General features: G+C 40.7%; 1 protein-coding gene across 1 annotated transcript in view; it reads left to right on the top strand.

Annotated features, from left to right (window-relative positions):
* ANK3 (ankyrin 3) overlaps positions 1-16,463 on the top strand; it is a 376,954-nt gene that overhangs the window by 269,539 nt on the left and 90,952 nt on the right. Inside the window, 1 exon segment of the mRNA XM_070364655.1 lies at positions 13,857-13,963. Coding sequence (XP_070220756.1) covers positions 13,857-13,963 — 107 coding nt within the window.

The raw sequence follows: 16,463 nt of genomic DNA on the forward strand, positions 1-16,463 counted from the left end.
TATTGAATGTGCTTTAAAAGGAACTGACAACATTTCCAGTTTATATTCAGCAACAAGTTATGAAAATTATGGAGAAAATGATTATACTAAAAATTAGGGCTTAGAAGTCATCATTAAAGGAATGGAAATAGTTGACCTTTACACAGATATGAAGCAGAAAGTAATAGTGGTCTAAAAATATTGTGAAGGCTACCCAGTTAATTACACTTCCTTTGAATGACCCTAAAAGTTGTCGCGATGTGTACTGTAGGCAGAAACATTCAAATCAGTGTGATTTCTGGTAGTTATTCAAAGATGGAATGAGAGCAGAAAGCACTTAGAATCCCCAGCCCACTCTCTTTAGACGCAGTGCCAGCATCTGATGCTCCTACGCCTGTACCTTAACTCATGCGTGCTGGGTGCTGTCACTTCAGTCGCATTCGACTCTTTACGATCCTATCGACTGCCAGGCTCCTCTGTCCATGGAATTCTCCAGGCAAGAATACTGCAGTGGGTTGCCATGCCCTCCTGCAGGGTATCTTCCTGATCCAGGGATCAAACCCACGTCTCTTATGTCTCCTGCATTGGCAGACGGGTTCTTTACCACTGGAGCCAACTGGTGTCATTTAGAAGGGGCTGAGTTCCTCCCTCTTCTCTCCTCCAAGGATGGGCCTCGATGCTGGCTATTCAGAGGATTCCTTGTCCTAAATTACAAAGACTACATCAGGGTGAAATATAAAATCTCAGCCAGTCTAATGAGAGTTTGTGCAGCCTTTGGGGTTGCTAAATGAAAAGGTGATATAAACCCAAAGAGGGCTAGAGACAGAGCATGAAGGTGAACGATTCCTACCATCTTTTGGGCAGTAGCTAGATCCAGTCATGCCTGATGTTGCACCACCCAGACTTTCCCATTATATAAACCAGTACATTAATCTCAATCTGCCCCCACCCCCTGAGGTTTTAAGCCAGTTTAATTTGGGCTTCTGTCCTCACTAATATTCTGGCTATTCTCAGTTCAGTCACTCAGTTACATCTGACTCTTTCTGACCCCAATGCAGCATGCCAGGCTTCCCTGTCCATCACCAATTCCCAGAGCTTGCTCAAACTCATGTCCATAGAGTTGGTGATGCCATCCAACCATCTCATCCTCTGTCATCCCCTTCTCCTCTTGCCTTCAATCTTTCCCAGCATCGGGGTCTTTTCCAATGAGTCAGTTCTTTGCATCTGGTGACCAAAGTATTGGAGTTTCAGCTTTAGCATCAGTCCTTCCAATGAATATTCAGGACTGATTTCCTTTAGGATGGACTGGTTGGATCTCCTTGCTGTCCAAGGGATTCTCAGGGGTCTTCTCCAACACCACAGTGCAAAAGCATCAATTCTTTGGCGCTCAGCTTTCTTTGCAGTCCAATTCTCACATCCATACACGACTACGAGAAAAACCATAGCTTTGACTAGACGGACCTTTGTTGGCAAAGTAATGTCTCTGCTTTTTAATATGCTGTCTAGGTTAGTCATAGCTTTTCTTTCAAGGAGCAAGCATCTTTTAATTTCATGGCGGCAGTTACCATCTGCAGTGATTTTGGAGCCCAAGAAAATAAAATCTCTCCCTGTTTCCATTGTTTCCCCATCTATTTGCCATGAAGTGATGAGACTAGATGCCATGATCTTAGTTTTCTGAATGTTGAGTTTTAAGCCAACTTTTTCACTCTCCTCTTTCACTTTGATCAAGAGGCTCTTTAGTTCCTCTTCACTTTCTGCCATAAGGGTGGTGTCATCTGCACATCTGAGGTTATTGATATTTCTCCTGGCAATCTTGATTCCAGCTTGTGCTTCCTCCAGCCCGGCATTTCGCATGATGTACTCTGCATAGAAGTTATATAAGCAGGGTGACAATATACAGCCTTGTCGTACTCCTTTCCCAATTTGGAATCAGTCTGTTGTTCCATGTCTGGTTCTAACAGTGGCTTCTTGACCTGCATACAGATTTCTCAGGAGGCAGGTAAAGTGGTCTGGTATTTCCATCCCTTGAAGAATTTTCCAGTTTGTTGTGATCTACACAGTGAAAGGCTTGGCGTAATCAATAAAGCAAAAGTAGATGTTTTTCTGGAATGCTGAATGCTGGCTATTGGTAATGGTCAAATCTGGCCTGAATAACCACCTATCAACCACCAACGTAGAAAGTCTTCTAGCACTTCAAAGTGAAGTTCAACCTTGAGATTATGTTAGTTTATGCTTTCTTTCCAGGAATAAATCTAATTTTAACTAAATAAAAAGAAAATGAGGGAACTCCTTGGCAGTCCAGTGGTTAGGATTTTGCGCTTCCACTTCTGGGGGCTCAGGTTTGATCCCTAGTTAGGGAACTAATATTCCACAAGCTGCTCAGCAAGGTCAAAACATAGAGAAAGGCATTCTTTGCCAGTTGATCTCTAACAAAACCTTTCATTTCCTTTTGATTCTGTTGACACAGATGCCATGCATCTGTTGTTGTTGTTGTTTAGTCAGTAAGTCGTGTCCAACTCTTTGCAACCCTATGGACTGCAGTATACCAGGCTTCCCTGTCCTTCACTATCTCCCAGAGTTTGAGCAAACTCACGTCCATTGAGTTGGTGATGCCATCCAACCATCTCATCCTTTGTTGCCCCCTTCTCCTCCTGCCCTCAATCCTTCCCAGCATCAGAGTCTTTTCCAATAGACCTTTTCCAAAGAGTCATTTCTTTGCATCACGTGGCCAAAGTATTAGAGTTTCAGCTTCAGCATCAGTCTTTCCAATGAGTATTCAGGGTTAATTTCCTTTAGGATTGACTGTTTTGATCTCCTTGCTGTCCAAGGGACTCTCAAAAGTCTTCACCAGCATCACAATTCAAAAGCATCAATTTTTCGGCACTCAGCCTTCTTTAGGGTTCAACTCTCACATCTCTATAGGACTACTGGAAAAACCATAGCTTTGACTATAAGGACCTTTGTCGGCAAAGTGATATCTGTGCTTTTTAATATGCTGTCTAGATTTGTCATAGCTTTTCTGCCAAAGCGTCTTTTAATTTCATGGCTGCGGGCACAGTCTGCAGTGATTCTGAAGCCCTCCCCAAAATAAAATCCGTCACTGTTTCCACTTTTTCCCCATCTAATTGCCATGAGGTAATGGGACTTGGACTGCAAGGAGATCCAATCAGTCCATTCTAAAGGAGATCGGTCCTGGGTCTTCTTTAGAAGAAGTGATGCTAAAGCTGAAACTCCAGTACTTTGGCCACCTCATGCGAAGAGTTGACTCATTGGAAAAGACTCTGATGCTGGGAGGGATTGGGGGCAGGAGGAGAAGGGGACGACAGAGGATGAGATGGCTGGATGGCATCACTGACTTGATGGGCGTGAGTCTGAGTGAACTCCTGGAGTTGGTGATGGACAGGGAGGCCTGGCGTGCTGCGATTCATGGGGTCGCAAAGAGTCGGACACGTCAGAGCAACTGAACTGAATGGGACCAAATGCCATGATCTTAGTTTTTTGAATGCTGTTTTTTTTTTTTTTTTTTTTTTAACTTTTAAATTTTATTTTATTTTTAAACTTTACATAATTGTATTAGTTTTGCCAAATATCAAAATGAATCCGCCAAAGGCATATATGTGTTCCCCATCCTGAACCCTCCTCCCTCCTCCCTCCCCACACCATCCCTCTGGGTCGTCCCAGTGCACCAGCCCCAAGCATCCAGTATCGCGCATCGAACCTGGACTGGCAACTCATTTCTTACATGATATTCTACATGTTTCAATGTCACTCTCCCAAATCTTCCCACCCTCTCCCTCTCCCACAGAGTCCATAAGACTGTTCTATACATCAGTGTCTCTTTTGCTGTCTCGTACACCAGGTTATTGTTACCATCTTTCTAAATTCCATATATATGCGTTAGTATACTGTATTGATGTTTTTCCTTCTGGCTTACTTCACTCTGTATAATAGGCTCCAGTTTCATCCACCTATTAGAACTGATTCAAATGTATTCTTTTTAATGGCTGAGTAATACTCCATTGTGTATATGTACCACAGCTTTCTTATCCATTCATCTGCTGATGGACATCTAGGTTGCTTCCATGTCCTGGCTATGATAAACAGTGCTGAGATGAACACTGGGGTACACGTGTCTCTTTCCCTTCTGGTTTCCTCAGTGTGTATGCCCAGCAGTTGGATTGCTGGATCATAAGGCAGTTCTATTTCCAGTTTTTTAAGGAATCTCCACACTGTTCTCCATAGTGGCTGTACTAGTTTGCATTCCCACCAACAGTGTAAGAGGGTTCCCTTTTCTCCATACCCTCTCCAGCATTTATTATTTGTAGACTTTTGGATATTTTTGAATGCTGAGTTTTAAGCCAGCTTTTCCACTCTCCTCTTTCACGTTCATCAAGAGGCTCTTTAGTTCCTCTTGGCTTTCTGCCAGTAGAGTGGGATGATCTGCATATCTGAGGTTGCAGATGTGCATCTACAAAAAGAGAAAAATGGGGCAGATGCAGGGCCCTGTCTGTCTCCAATTAGGTTGCTCTCATCTTTCAGACTTCCTTCTTCAGACCTGATTTGCCCACAATCTTTGTGTCTAAGGGGGCTCAATAGCAGGGCTTCCAAGGGTGACCGGTTTAGAAGGTGTAACTATACCAATATGCAAACAGTTACACTGGCTTTTGGGTCCCTGTGAACATCATTCTGGAGTCAGTGCTGGAGGCTTCCCAGTAGCCTCCCCGTACCTGGAGGCAGTTGTCACACTGTGGACACGCCCTAACTCTTCTCATTTATCTCCCCCACTAGGATTCCAGATCCTTTGAGCTGGACTTGGTCTTCTGTGAGGCTGAGGATGGTCTCATGTATCCTTCTCTATATACTGTGTTGTGTACAACTTGATATATTAGCAAGGAATGTGTGAATTGGAGAGTTCTTTGGGAGAAATTCACATTTATTTATTTGTTTAAGACCTACACCCTTTCCATGATCTCAGTAATAGGGAGAAAAATGCCCAACCCAAAAGGCTGGTTTTGCTAATAATGTTTCCCACTGTCTTGCCAACCCCATTCTACCCCTGCCTGCCCACTCCCTCTTCCCTCGGCAGATTAACTTTCCTGTTTCTTGCCTTTAAGCTAATTTCTAAAGGGCTCTCACAAATGTACCTGGTGGCAGAAGGTCACCAGCCTGAGATTAAAAATTTGTTAGAGATAGTCCTTGAAAGATAAGCACTTTCAACTAGCAGCATTTAATGTGCTGCTTTTTCCTCTTCAAAGTGCTTTGCCAGCATTACTCAGGTGGTCCACTCAACACCTCTCACAGATTGGTCAGCAAGATTACAGATTTTTTTTTTTTTTTAAGGCAGAGAGTTTGGTGTTGTAACTTAAGGTAGTACAGTTCATTTAGACGTCTTGAGCCGGATGTTGATGTATTAATATTCTCAGCTTCTATGCTGACCTTGACTTCACCTTCTCTTGTTCAAGTGGTTGCTAAATTTTCTTAAAATCAATCTGATTTGGAAATCCTTAGAATGCACCTTCATTTTGGTTTGTATTCTAGTCTCAAATAAGTCTTATGGGTAATAAGATTTCTAGAAAAGAAATACTTTAGAAAAGACCCGGTTTAGTAAGCTCTTAATTTTTATTTTTCTGCTTGAATCAGCTTTTCTTTTATGGAATCCATTTATAAGGTGTACATGATGTTTTGAAATATATCTGCATTGTGAAATGATGTCCATGGTCAAGCTAATTAACACATCCATCACCTGCCATAATTACCATTTTTTGCTGTGTGGTGAGAACACTGGAGATCTACTTTCTTAGCAAATTTCAAGTGTTTGACATGTTTTTATTCATTGCAATCATTGTGCTGTGCTTCAGGTTTCCAGAATTTATTCATCTTATAACTGAAAGTTTGTTCCCTTTGATCAATATCTCCTCTTTTCCTCAACCGGCCCCCACCCCAGCCTTCGGTAACCACCACTCTAGCCTCTGTTACTATGAATTAGACTTGTTTTAAGATGGAATCCATTTCTTTCTTTTTTAAAAAATACACATATCCCCTCTTTTGTGGATTTCCTTTCTCATTTAAGTCACCACGGAGCGTTAAGTAGAGTCCCCTGTGCTGTACACCAGGTTCTCACTAGTTCCCCATTTTATGCACAGTAACGTGTAGAATTCTCACTAGTTCCCCATTTTATGCACAGTAACGTGTATTTGTCAGTCCCCGTCTCCCGGTTCATCCCCTTTCCCCCTTGGTATCCATTCTTTTGTTTTCTACATCTGTGTGTCTGTTTCTACTTTGCAAGTAAGATCATCTGCACCGTTTTTCTAGATTCCAAACATATGCATTACTATACAGTATTTGTTTTCTCTTTCTGATGTACTTCAGTCCGTGTGACAGTCTCTAGGTCCATGCACATCTCTGTGAATGGCACAATTTCATTCCTTTGTATGGCTAAGCAATATCCCACTGTGCCACAATCTTCTCTATCCATTTCTTTAAAAGGTATTTCCAAGTAGTTGTGGTAGATGTCCAAAAAGACCTACTGTGTACTTCAGTTTTCCATTTCACTCAGTATCTGCCGTAGGTCACAATTACAATAATCAGGGCAGCACCCACCATTCCTTTTATTAAATGCGTCTCCTAATTCCATGTATTCAGCCACCTCATGGACCAGGTATTCTCATTACCGCGTCACAGACAAAGAGCCCGGGGCTGAAAGGAGCGTTTTACGCGCCCATTGTCACATTACGTGGTGGTTGGTGGTCCGGCTGAGAGTAAAACAGATGTGATGACTGCCTGAGCCCCTCTGCTGCCGCCCCGAGGCCACAGTGCCACTGTCAGAAGCGGAGTACGGCAGCCTGAGTGAAGCACAGTCCCCTGGAGGAGTCGATGTGTAGACCAGAATTTGTCGTGACCAAAATGCCACTTAATGTTTGTTAATCCAGCAGGCTACTCCCTATAGTCGAATCAAAACATACGCCAGCCTAAAAAGCTACACAAGGGGCTGCAATGCTATATAAATTTAAGAAATAGATTCAACTATAAAAGATCTGGGAGTATCAGGATGATTAATATCTGTGTTTTTGTTTACCTAGCAATTTAGAATTTTCACACCATTTTCACACTCCTTGGGTCATTGCATTCTCACAGGGAGTTGGGACAGTTAACATTATCCACCACTACTCTGATGCAGAAATGGAGGCTCAGTGAGGGTTTCTGACTTGCCATTCATGGGCTATGAAGTGAGGCAGCCCACCTGAAACCCAATCATCTATCCTCTGTCTAGGGAATCTGACACCCACGCGGATCCCCCTGCCCTGGCCCTGTTTGACGTGTGGCTGTAGGCTGAAGTTATCCTGGGGTAACTACTAAAGGCACTAAGTGCTGGGTAATGACTTTTGACAAGCTTGTGCTCTCCCGGGCGCCCAGGCTGCTTACATCATCCAGCGGTTTCTCAACTAGATCACGTTTACAGGTTTTCCGATTAGACGCACTGAGTTTTGCCTGTGACCTGTTGCTGTGAGCTTTACCTGGTGCCGTTCACGTTAGCAGTATCCAGACCACCAGTTCATCAACAGGATGACCTCCTGCCGGGGGCAGCCAAGCCAACGGACCTTAACTGGTGTCATCTGACACTGAGGGTGACGGTCTGACTGCCTGCACCCTGGAGAATTAGCCGATATTGGAGTTAATTGGATTTCTCTTTCTCTTCCTTGCAAATACTTTCTTTTCTCCTGACTCTTTTCTTCCATGCCTGCACATTTATTTCCAGTCCTGGGCATTTGGGGGCATCCTCATTGGTGAGGCCACTGTGTACTTGCTCTCCTCTTTGCTCTGATGAATACGGCCGGTGAGAAACTATTTTGGGAAAATATGAAGCTCTTGGAGACAGTGATATCATCATTAGTCAGGCTTTAGACTCTATTGAATAATGTGCATTTTGGTTTTAATAGTATCCTTGACATCACTTCCAAGATGAAAAATGATGTGCTTAATCATAATCATTTTAGACTTGGGGAGTAAAAGGTCTTAAGTCAGTGTGAACTTTTCCTTAACATAGTGTTTTAGGTACTGAGTGTATACTTTGTATTATCAATTTCTTGAAATCCCTCTCTGAACTTCAGTTTCCTCATCTGTAAAATGGTGTGATATTACCTCCTGAGGCTACTCGGTCCTGAGGATTCAAACAACACATGACTTTAAAGGCCTAGGACAGTCCTTAACATTGAGTTGGTAGAGTTGCTCTTAACATAGAAATTTAAATAAGACTAAGGCATTTAGATCGGAGAAGGCAATGGCACCCCACTCCAGTACTCTTGCCTGGAAAATCCCATGGATAGAGGAGCCTGGAAGGCTGCAGTCCATGGGGTCGCTGAGGGTTGGACACGACTGAGCGACTTCACTTTGACTTTTCACTTTCATGCATTGGAGAAGGAAATGGCCACCCACTCCAGTGTTCTTGCCTGGAGAATCCCAGGGACGGGGGAGCCTGGTGGGCTCCCATCTATGGGGTCGCACAGAGTCGGACACGACTGAAGTGACTTAGCAGAAGGCATTTAGAAAATACATTCTTCTAACTGAATGGGGTCTGTTGATTTAATATAGGCATCCTGTGTCTATAATTGTAAAGGGCCAGTCCTAGCTGGAAATTGTTTTTGCTGTGTTTTCTCCACACATTATCAGATTTTAACAAATGGGCTCATATAAATAAAAGTCCTTTGAAAAGTAGAAGCGACTTTCAGAAAAGAAAGGAAAAATAGAAGCAACTACACATCCATACTTTGAAAGTCTTTGAAAAGTAGAAACGACTATACCGTGCCAACACTGGCCTTGGTGCCTGATCTCAGGTGTTCATTTTCATTTAATCTTCATATCAATCAGTCGTCAATTTGAAAATAAGGGAACTCAGACCGAGAAAAGTTAAGAAACATTCTAAGGATCTTAAGGCCAGCAAGTAGTGTTGGGGCATCTCCAAGGGGGCTTTCAATAAGTAAAGAAAAAGAAAAGTCAAAGGCAAAGTATCTCCTTCATTCCTGGTGGAGGCCAGCTTGAGGGTTGTGTCTGACCCAAGTGGGCCTTGGTAACTGCACCCCTGGGCAGACCCCCTACCCAGTGGCCAGCATCAGTGACCCGGGACAGGTAGCCCCTCATGGAGTTCTGCGTAGGGGAACAAAGCAGGTGGCTCTCCTCTGTGACCAAGCTCGGGCCCGCAAGAGTGAAAACTGCATCTGAGCAGAGCCTTCCAGCTGCCTTTCCCAAATCTTCCATGAAGATAAATAAACCACATTTCCAGGGCTACAGTGAATATAAAGGGACAGAGTGAGGCCTTCAGTGACACAGCTGAGCAGCCTTTCCAAACTGGAAAGCTTACGAGTGGGAAAAGTGCTCTCTTCACAAATGGCAGAGATGATTTTCAAATCCAAGTCTGTGACTCAGCTCTAAAGCCCGGCTTTTCCATTAAGCCCTGGGAACACCCCTACTTGCTGTGGGAAGTTTGAGAGCCGTCTCTAGTTCATCTTTTTTTTTTTTTTTTTTAAATAAGCACGGTGTCTTTACTTTTTAATTTTTTGGCTATGCCTCATGGCATGTGGCATCTTAGTTCCCCCAACCAGAGATTGAATCTATGCGCCCTGCATTGGAAACGTGGAGAATTAACCATTGGACCATCAGGGAAGTCCCTCTAGCTCACCTTTTTCAACCATCGTTTATGTAGTATCTGATTTATTGTTTTAAATGTCTGCTGTAAGTAACCAGGTGCAAGAGTTTTTCCTGGTACTGTGGTACCATGCACAGTGATGTGTCAGAACATTTTGAAATTCATATCGTTGATTAAAATAAGTAAGCAGTTCAAGCGGCACATTTCCGTTTTAAGTGAACGTAGCCATTCCCTTTTCCAGGAGATCTTCCTGACCCAGGGATCAAACCCAAGTCTCCTGCACTGCAGGCAGATTCTTTACTGTCTGAGCCGCCAGAGAAGCCCAGTCTGTAGAAAGAAGTATTCAGAGACACGTAACTTGGAAATGAAGCTACCACCTCATATCTATAAAAACCCTAGGTTCAGATGGCATGCCTTGTTTTGTATTTCAGTGGATGCATTGTGAGAAGAGCCTTTTGTTTGTCTGTATTTCACTTATTATAATTGTTAGGCCTACCCATAAACCTCTGCAAAACTCTATGGAAAAAAAAAACGGGAACAAATGTGAGGACATACGGCCAGTTGTTTTGAACACGTCTTTGTGTTTGTTCATTGTACACTGGTTCATTTGTGTTATGACAGAGTTCCTAGGGGTGGGGAGAGTGAGGGACCTAGGAGGAAGTCAGAGGGGTCCCCGTGTGCTGGCACACTCCTGCCTGCATAAATATTGCATCACGGCAGTGTTACCTTTTTGTGTGATGTAATTGATCGTTTCAATAATTAATGTCACCAGTGCATGTGTCTAAGAGGACCAAGGGTAAATAATTTACTGTAATTACCAAAGAGGAGTGATATTATTTATTTATTAGAGCTTGAAAAAAATGGGTCCTTTGGAAAATAACCTTAAGGCCCCAAATGTAGGAGTTTTAGTTTGCTAAAAAATTTAGTAAGCAACACCACTACTTCACATTAAACATTTTGCCCTGCTCTGGAGGTGAGTTGGGCTTCCCAGTTGGCAGTACTGGTAAAGAACCTGCCTGCCAATGCAGAAGACTTCAGGGACAGGGGTTCAATCCCTGGGTCAGGAAGCTCCCCTGGAAGAGGGCATGGCAACCCACTCTAGTATACTTGCCTGGAGAATCCCATGAACAGAGAAGTCTGGTGGGCTATAGTCCATAGGGTCGCAGAGAGTCAGGACACGATTGAAGCAACTAGGCATGGAGGGCAGTTCTTTGGGGTCTCTAAAAGTCAGTAAAATTGGTAAATGAGGCCAGACTAAAGCCAACATCTAATCTTTGGTTAAACCATAAAGAATGTGGGCACTTTCTGAAGTGATGTATTGCTCTTTGGGGATTAGGAACCTGGTTCTATAAGCTTTTATGAATATCACTGATCACACACCCACCCAGCAGATGTGTCCTCTCTTGCTCAATGCAGAGAAAGCTGCTCCTCATTCATTTCTGCATTCCCCTAAGATCTGGATAGGATAGTGACTGCACATAAGTGCTCTACAAATTATTGTTCAGTTTGATTTAAATTATTGTTCAGTTTGATTTCAGGGCTATTCTTTAATGTTTATAATTCACAGTAATTTAGAAAATTTGTTTTCTTATCAAATATACACACCAATCAAAAGTCATGTCCTGTTATCACACATACTCATCTGGATTAAAAGAAGAACCTCCATATACACCTTCAGCCTCTTCTCTCCAGAGACAGTGACTTGGGGTACCTTTTGATGACTGAGTATTAAGCTCACAGGGTACTCTGCATGGTAGAGGACTTGTCATCTGTGACTTCCACTAAAGAAATGAACCTGGAACATTTCACTGGAAAATTTCAGAGAAGCCTCCATTTTCAGCCTCCAGGCTCCATCCCTAACTGTCTATCTGGGAGACCAGTAAAGGTAGAAGTTTGGGTCTGAACATTTGGTATATAAGCTTTCAATTAATCTCCATTTTCATTATGGAGAAATCTTCTCCATAATCTTCTTCCTCTGGTCTCTATACCTCTAACTTTCTGCCAAGGATGATGGAGGGAAGTTAGTTATTTGGCGACAGATAAATCAGTGAGGGGATTGTGAGGATCACATCACTTTTATAGAGACTTTCAACCAATCCTTGTTTTTCTGCTGATGTGTTCTCTTATGCTCTTTGTGTGCGTGTGTGTGTATGTGTGAGTTAACACTCAACTTCCGTTTTACTGGGGTTTCAATAGAAAGCAGATCTTTACCAGGATGAAAAATGAGATTGATATCGTTTGTGGTCTGTGAAATACTATCTTTCATCAGATTTAGAACATTCTTAGCAATTCTGTCTTCAGACTTAGCCTCTACTTTGTTTTCCTCTTCTTCCAAGAGTCCAGTTACACATATGTTAAAACTTTTCACTGTGTTCTACGCCTCATACCATTTTCTGTATTTTTCATTCTTTTAAACTATCTACCCTTGACATACACATACTACTACATTCAAAACAAATAACCAACAAGGGCCTACTTTTTATAGCACAGAGAACTCTGTTCAATATTCTATAATAATCTAAATGGGAAAAGAATTTGAAAAAGAATATGTACATATATAAAACTAAATCACTGAACTATACCCCTGAAACTAACACAGCATTGTAAATCAACCACAGTCCAATATAACATAAAATTTTTTAAATCTGCCCTTCATTTTGTATGTTTTTCCACTTACACTTCCAGTTTACTAACCTTGTTTTCTGTTGTGTCTACTCAAGAACTCACATTATACTGAGAACCGGACAAAGACCCATTTGATTCTTTCTTACACATATTCCAGTGCTCTGTTGAATTACCCAACTTTATTATTCTCTATCTTTTCTATTTTCTTAAACATACTAATCATAGTTATTAGGATCACTGTAGTGAAAGTTCTTATAAGCTTCCTTCAAAATACAGGACGACCTTGGGATCTGTTTATAGTATCTGGGTATCTTTTTCTGTTTTTGTTCATGTGCTCTGGCCATCCTTGGCAGTTTTTCATTGCATGCTGGACATGATGTATTAAAAACAAGTTTGTAGACATGACACACCCAGTGATGATATATTCTTTCAAAGAGGAGTCACTATCCCTCTGCTGTGCAAATAGAGGGGTGGTTGAGTCTTCTAATCCAATCAAGATTTTGCTAAAATGAGGCTGGTTTGAAGCCCTGATAAGCCCTCAGGCAATCTCTGTACTGTCTCTGGCCCTTCAGGGTCCTTATTTGAAATTCTGGTATGATCTTTGAGGCCCCTCCCTTTCTAAGTCTCAAACTCTGAATCTTTTTCTCATGAAACTGCCCAACAGCTCTACTGTGCCTTTCAGAAATTTTCAGGTCGCTTTTTCAGCTTCCTGTTCTGCACAGCCCCAGAATTTAGCAGATGTTCTGAACAGAAATCTGTAGCGTGCTTGAGGCCACCCAGATCTCCACCAAAACTCTTTTGGTTTTTGTGTTCCCCTGCAGGCAGCCCCTGTAGGCACAAAGCCCAGATTCCATCTGCACTGGTAATTGACAAATGCCCCCAAGTTAAAAATGGAAACAAAAAGTCAGCTTATCTTTTTGCAGGTCACCTCCTCTCCAAGTACAGGTCCTCCAGTTTTGCACCTCAGTTGTTCTCTGCTGCCTGCAGAGATAGATGATTTCCATGCTTACCTGCTGCCTGCAGAGATAGATGATTTCCATACTTATCTTGTGTACAGCGCTAGGCTACTGTAGGCTTCTCTATCCCACTTGGAAATAGAAGTCATCAAGATTGACCTTTTTTTTTTTTTTTTTTTTTGATTCAGAAGAGAAATTTACAGTTGTAGGATTAACTTAAGAGATTTTTGAAGTACTTAAAATCATGGTTAGAATGACTTCTGTGATCTTCCTTGTGCCATGCCAATTACTCAAGTGGTTTCTTAAAAGACTGAAATAATACAGCATATCAATGAACTTTATTTTTTAATTTTTGAAACTGCAATGTAGACCTATAGAGGAATATACAGTCAGGCCCGTGGATGCAAAGGGCTGATGACACTGGTTATTTTATATAAGGGACTTGAGCATCCCCGTATTTTAGTATCCACAGGCACAGGTGGGTGAGGGGTGTCCTGGAACTGGTCACCTGAGGATAAAAGAGACAACTATAAGAAAATGCTTATTTTGAATATTGAACTATCTGGACTGATGGAGACATACAGGTATATTTTATAGGTGCAGAGAAACCACTGTCTTGGATGAGTTGCTGACATAATACATTGTTTATTTTTCAGCATCTAACATTCACAAGAGAATTTGACTCAGATTCTCTTAGACATTACAGCTGGGCTGCAGATACCTTGGACAATGTCAATCTTGTCTCAAGTCCTGTTCATTCCGGGTAAGTAACCAGAAACTCACTTCTCCTGTTACATTAACATTGCATTTATTATTTGCAGTTATAAATTCATATTGGCAAGTTTCACATGTATTAAATATTGATCTTCTAAAGGACTTCATTAATGAGTATACGTGGCATATATTTGTAAATCATTAGTAAATTCTTTTCTAGACAAGTCTGCATATCTGTTTTTATTGACAAAAGCACAGTGTTAGAAAGGAAATTAACAAAGCGCTGGTGCATAAAAACTGCCTGGCTATTCTGGCACTACTTTTAGGCCCTTAATTTTGTATTTCAATAAAAAAATTTTAGTATAGTCATTTCTTTTCATTTTACTTTATTCAAATGTTTTTTCTGAGTATATTATTTTTCTGAAATATAATTATAATGAAGTTGTATTAAAGTTTTTTAAATAAATGAATTTTTAAAAGAAAAGAAACAGTAAATGTACCAGTGTGTGTACACCAGAAGAGCTATTATAGAAACCACATCAAAGAGGCTCCTCTTTGCTGCCCTGTTAGTCAGCAGGCAGCTAAGAGGTGACCTGCTTCAACTGCTAAATTGATAATTGCTGTATTTTTAGATATTGGGTTCTTTGCCTAATAGGTAATTAAAACTTGGGATAATCGATATGTATACAAATGGGAATGAAATAATTTGAAAATTTCAAAGTATTTTTACCTCTGAAATTGATGTTTAGGCCATAAATTAATTGTAATTCAGGACAAGTACAGACTCATTTTGAATTAAATAAATTAACTATGATTAACATATGTGAAATGCCTTTATATATCTTATGAAGTATTTTTTGCTGCTTTGAATTACAATAAAGTGTGATGGCTAACATAGCTAGTGCTTGTCATATATCTGGCATCATGCTAAATCTTTTCACATGTATTATTTAATGTTTATTTGAACCTTAAAATGACACCGAGATAAGTTTTATCATTATTCCCATTTTACAGAGGAAAAGTCCTAAGCTCAGAGTAATGCTACAAATTATTTAAAGAATTCTTACACAATTACAGCTTGTAACATCACAGCTGTAAAACACAAGTCACCACAATGTCATTTAAACAGAAATAATTTACATGCAAGTGCTTTATAAGCTACATGGTGGTCTTTGAGTCATCGATATTGCATTTCTTTAATTAGAAAAATTCTTAATTATAGTAATATTAATTTTTAAACTGCTTAAAATATTTACATGATTTATAGTAGATGTATATGAGTCTAAAATTGCAAAAGCAAAAAAAAAAAAAAAAGTCAGAGTTGAGAAGGAAAATATAAAACACCCAGAATACATTCATTCAGTGGGCAAACATATTGAGTTTTTTGAACCAAGTTTAGTGAATTGCCACCATGTTACCAGAATCTAGAACCAGCACTTTGTACTCTACATAGGAAAGAAAAGTCCAAGGGTTTTATTTAGTAAATTGAGAAGCTGAGGCATCATGGGATAATAAAATCAGAAATGAGCGTTCCTCTACATTGGACACAGTATAGTATTTGAATATGCAACTTATCTCTCCTTCCCCTTGAATTCATTGAAGACAACAGACTTCTTCAGGGAAGGAAAGTAATAGCAGCTAGTTGGGCTTATTTGAAAAGGAGAATATACACTGGTATACACTTGGAACTAGTTCACTAATGCTAGGTCTATGGAGTAGCTTATACATAGCCATTTGAGGCAAATCTTTTTCCAAATTGTCCCACAAATGCCAAATGCCTTGGTTTTGTTTTCTGATGGTTTTTATTTTTCCTTTGCTTATCATTGACATTTTCTGTTGCTTGCTTCTAATTATCTTACATTAATTTTCCCATTTGCTTTCTAAATTATTTTGCAGCTATTCTTCTCCACTTCCTCAGTATGATTCAAGGTGATAACTGTGTCTTTTATGTGAATCATCCCTTTTTGTATTTTTAATTTATGTGAATTTTCCCCACAGATTGTGTCAATGTCTGTAAGTGTATCAGCATCTGTCATCCTGCTGTTCCTAAAACTAGAAACATTCATGTGTTAGTTTTAAAATCATTTGTAGAATTCCTGCTTTAGTTTACATATGAATAAGATACAATGAATATGATTCAGTATTACCTTTTCATTTGTTTTTGTAAGTTATAGTGCATGAAATTTTATTTTGTATCCAACATGTAAGAAGTGAAGTTGCTCAGTCCTGTGAGACTGTTTGCGATCCCATGGACTGTGTAACCTAGCAGGGTCCTCCGTCTATGGAATTTTCCAGGCAAGAGGACTGGAGAGGGTTGCCATTTCCTTCTCCAGGGCATCTTCCCAACCAGGGATGGAACCCAGATCTCCTGCATTGCAGGCAGATGACTTACCCACTGTGCCACCAGGGAGTTTAAAAAACAAATTTCTGTATTTCATGATGTTATTGAATAATAGGACTCAATATTCTGCTTAACATTTACCCCATATTTCCTCAGTCTTTTGGCTGTATAAAGCTGAAAACCTTAGAACAATAAATAATCAGTAATG

This window comes from Bos mutus, chromosome 28 (assembly GCF_027580195.1).
Source record: "Bos mutus isolate GX-2022 chromosome 28, NWIPB_WYAK_1.1, whole genome shotgun sequence".
Taxonomy (NCBI): Eukaryota; Metazoa; Chordata; class Mammalia; order Artiodactyla; family Bovidae; genus Bos; species Bos mutus.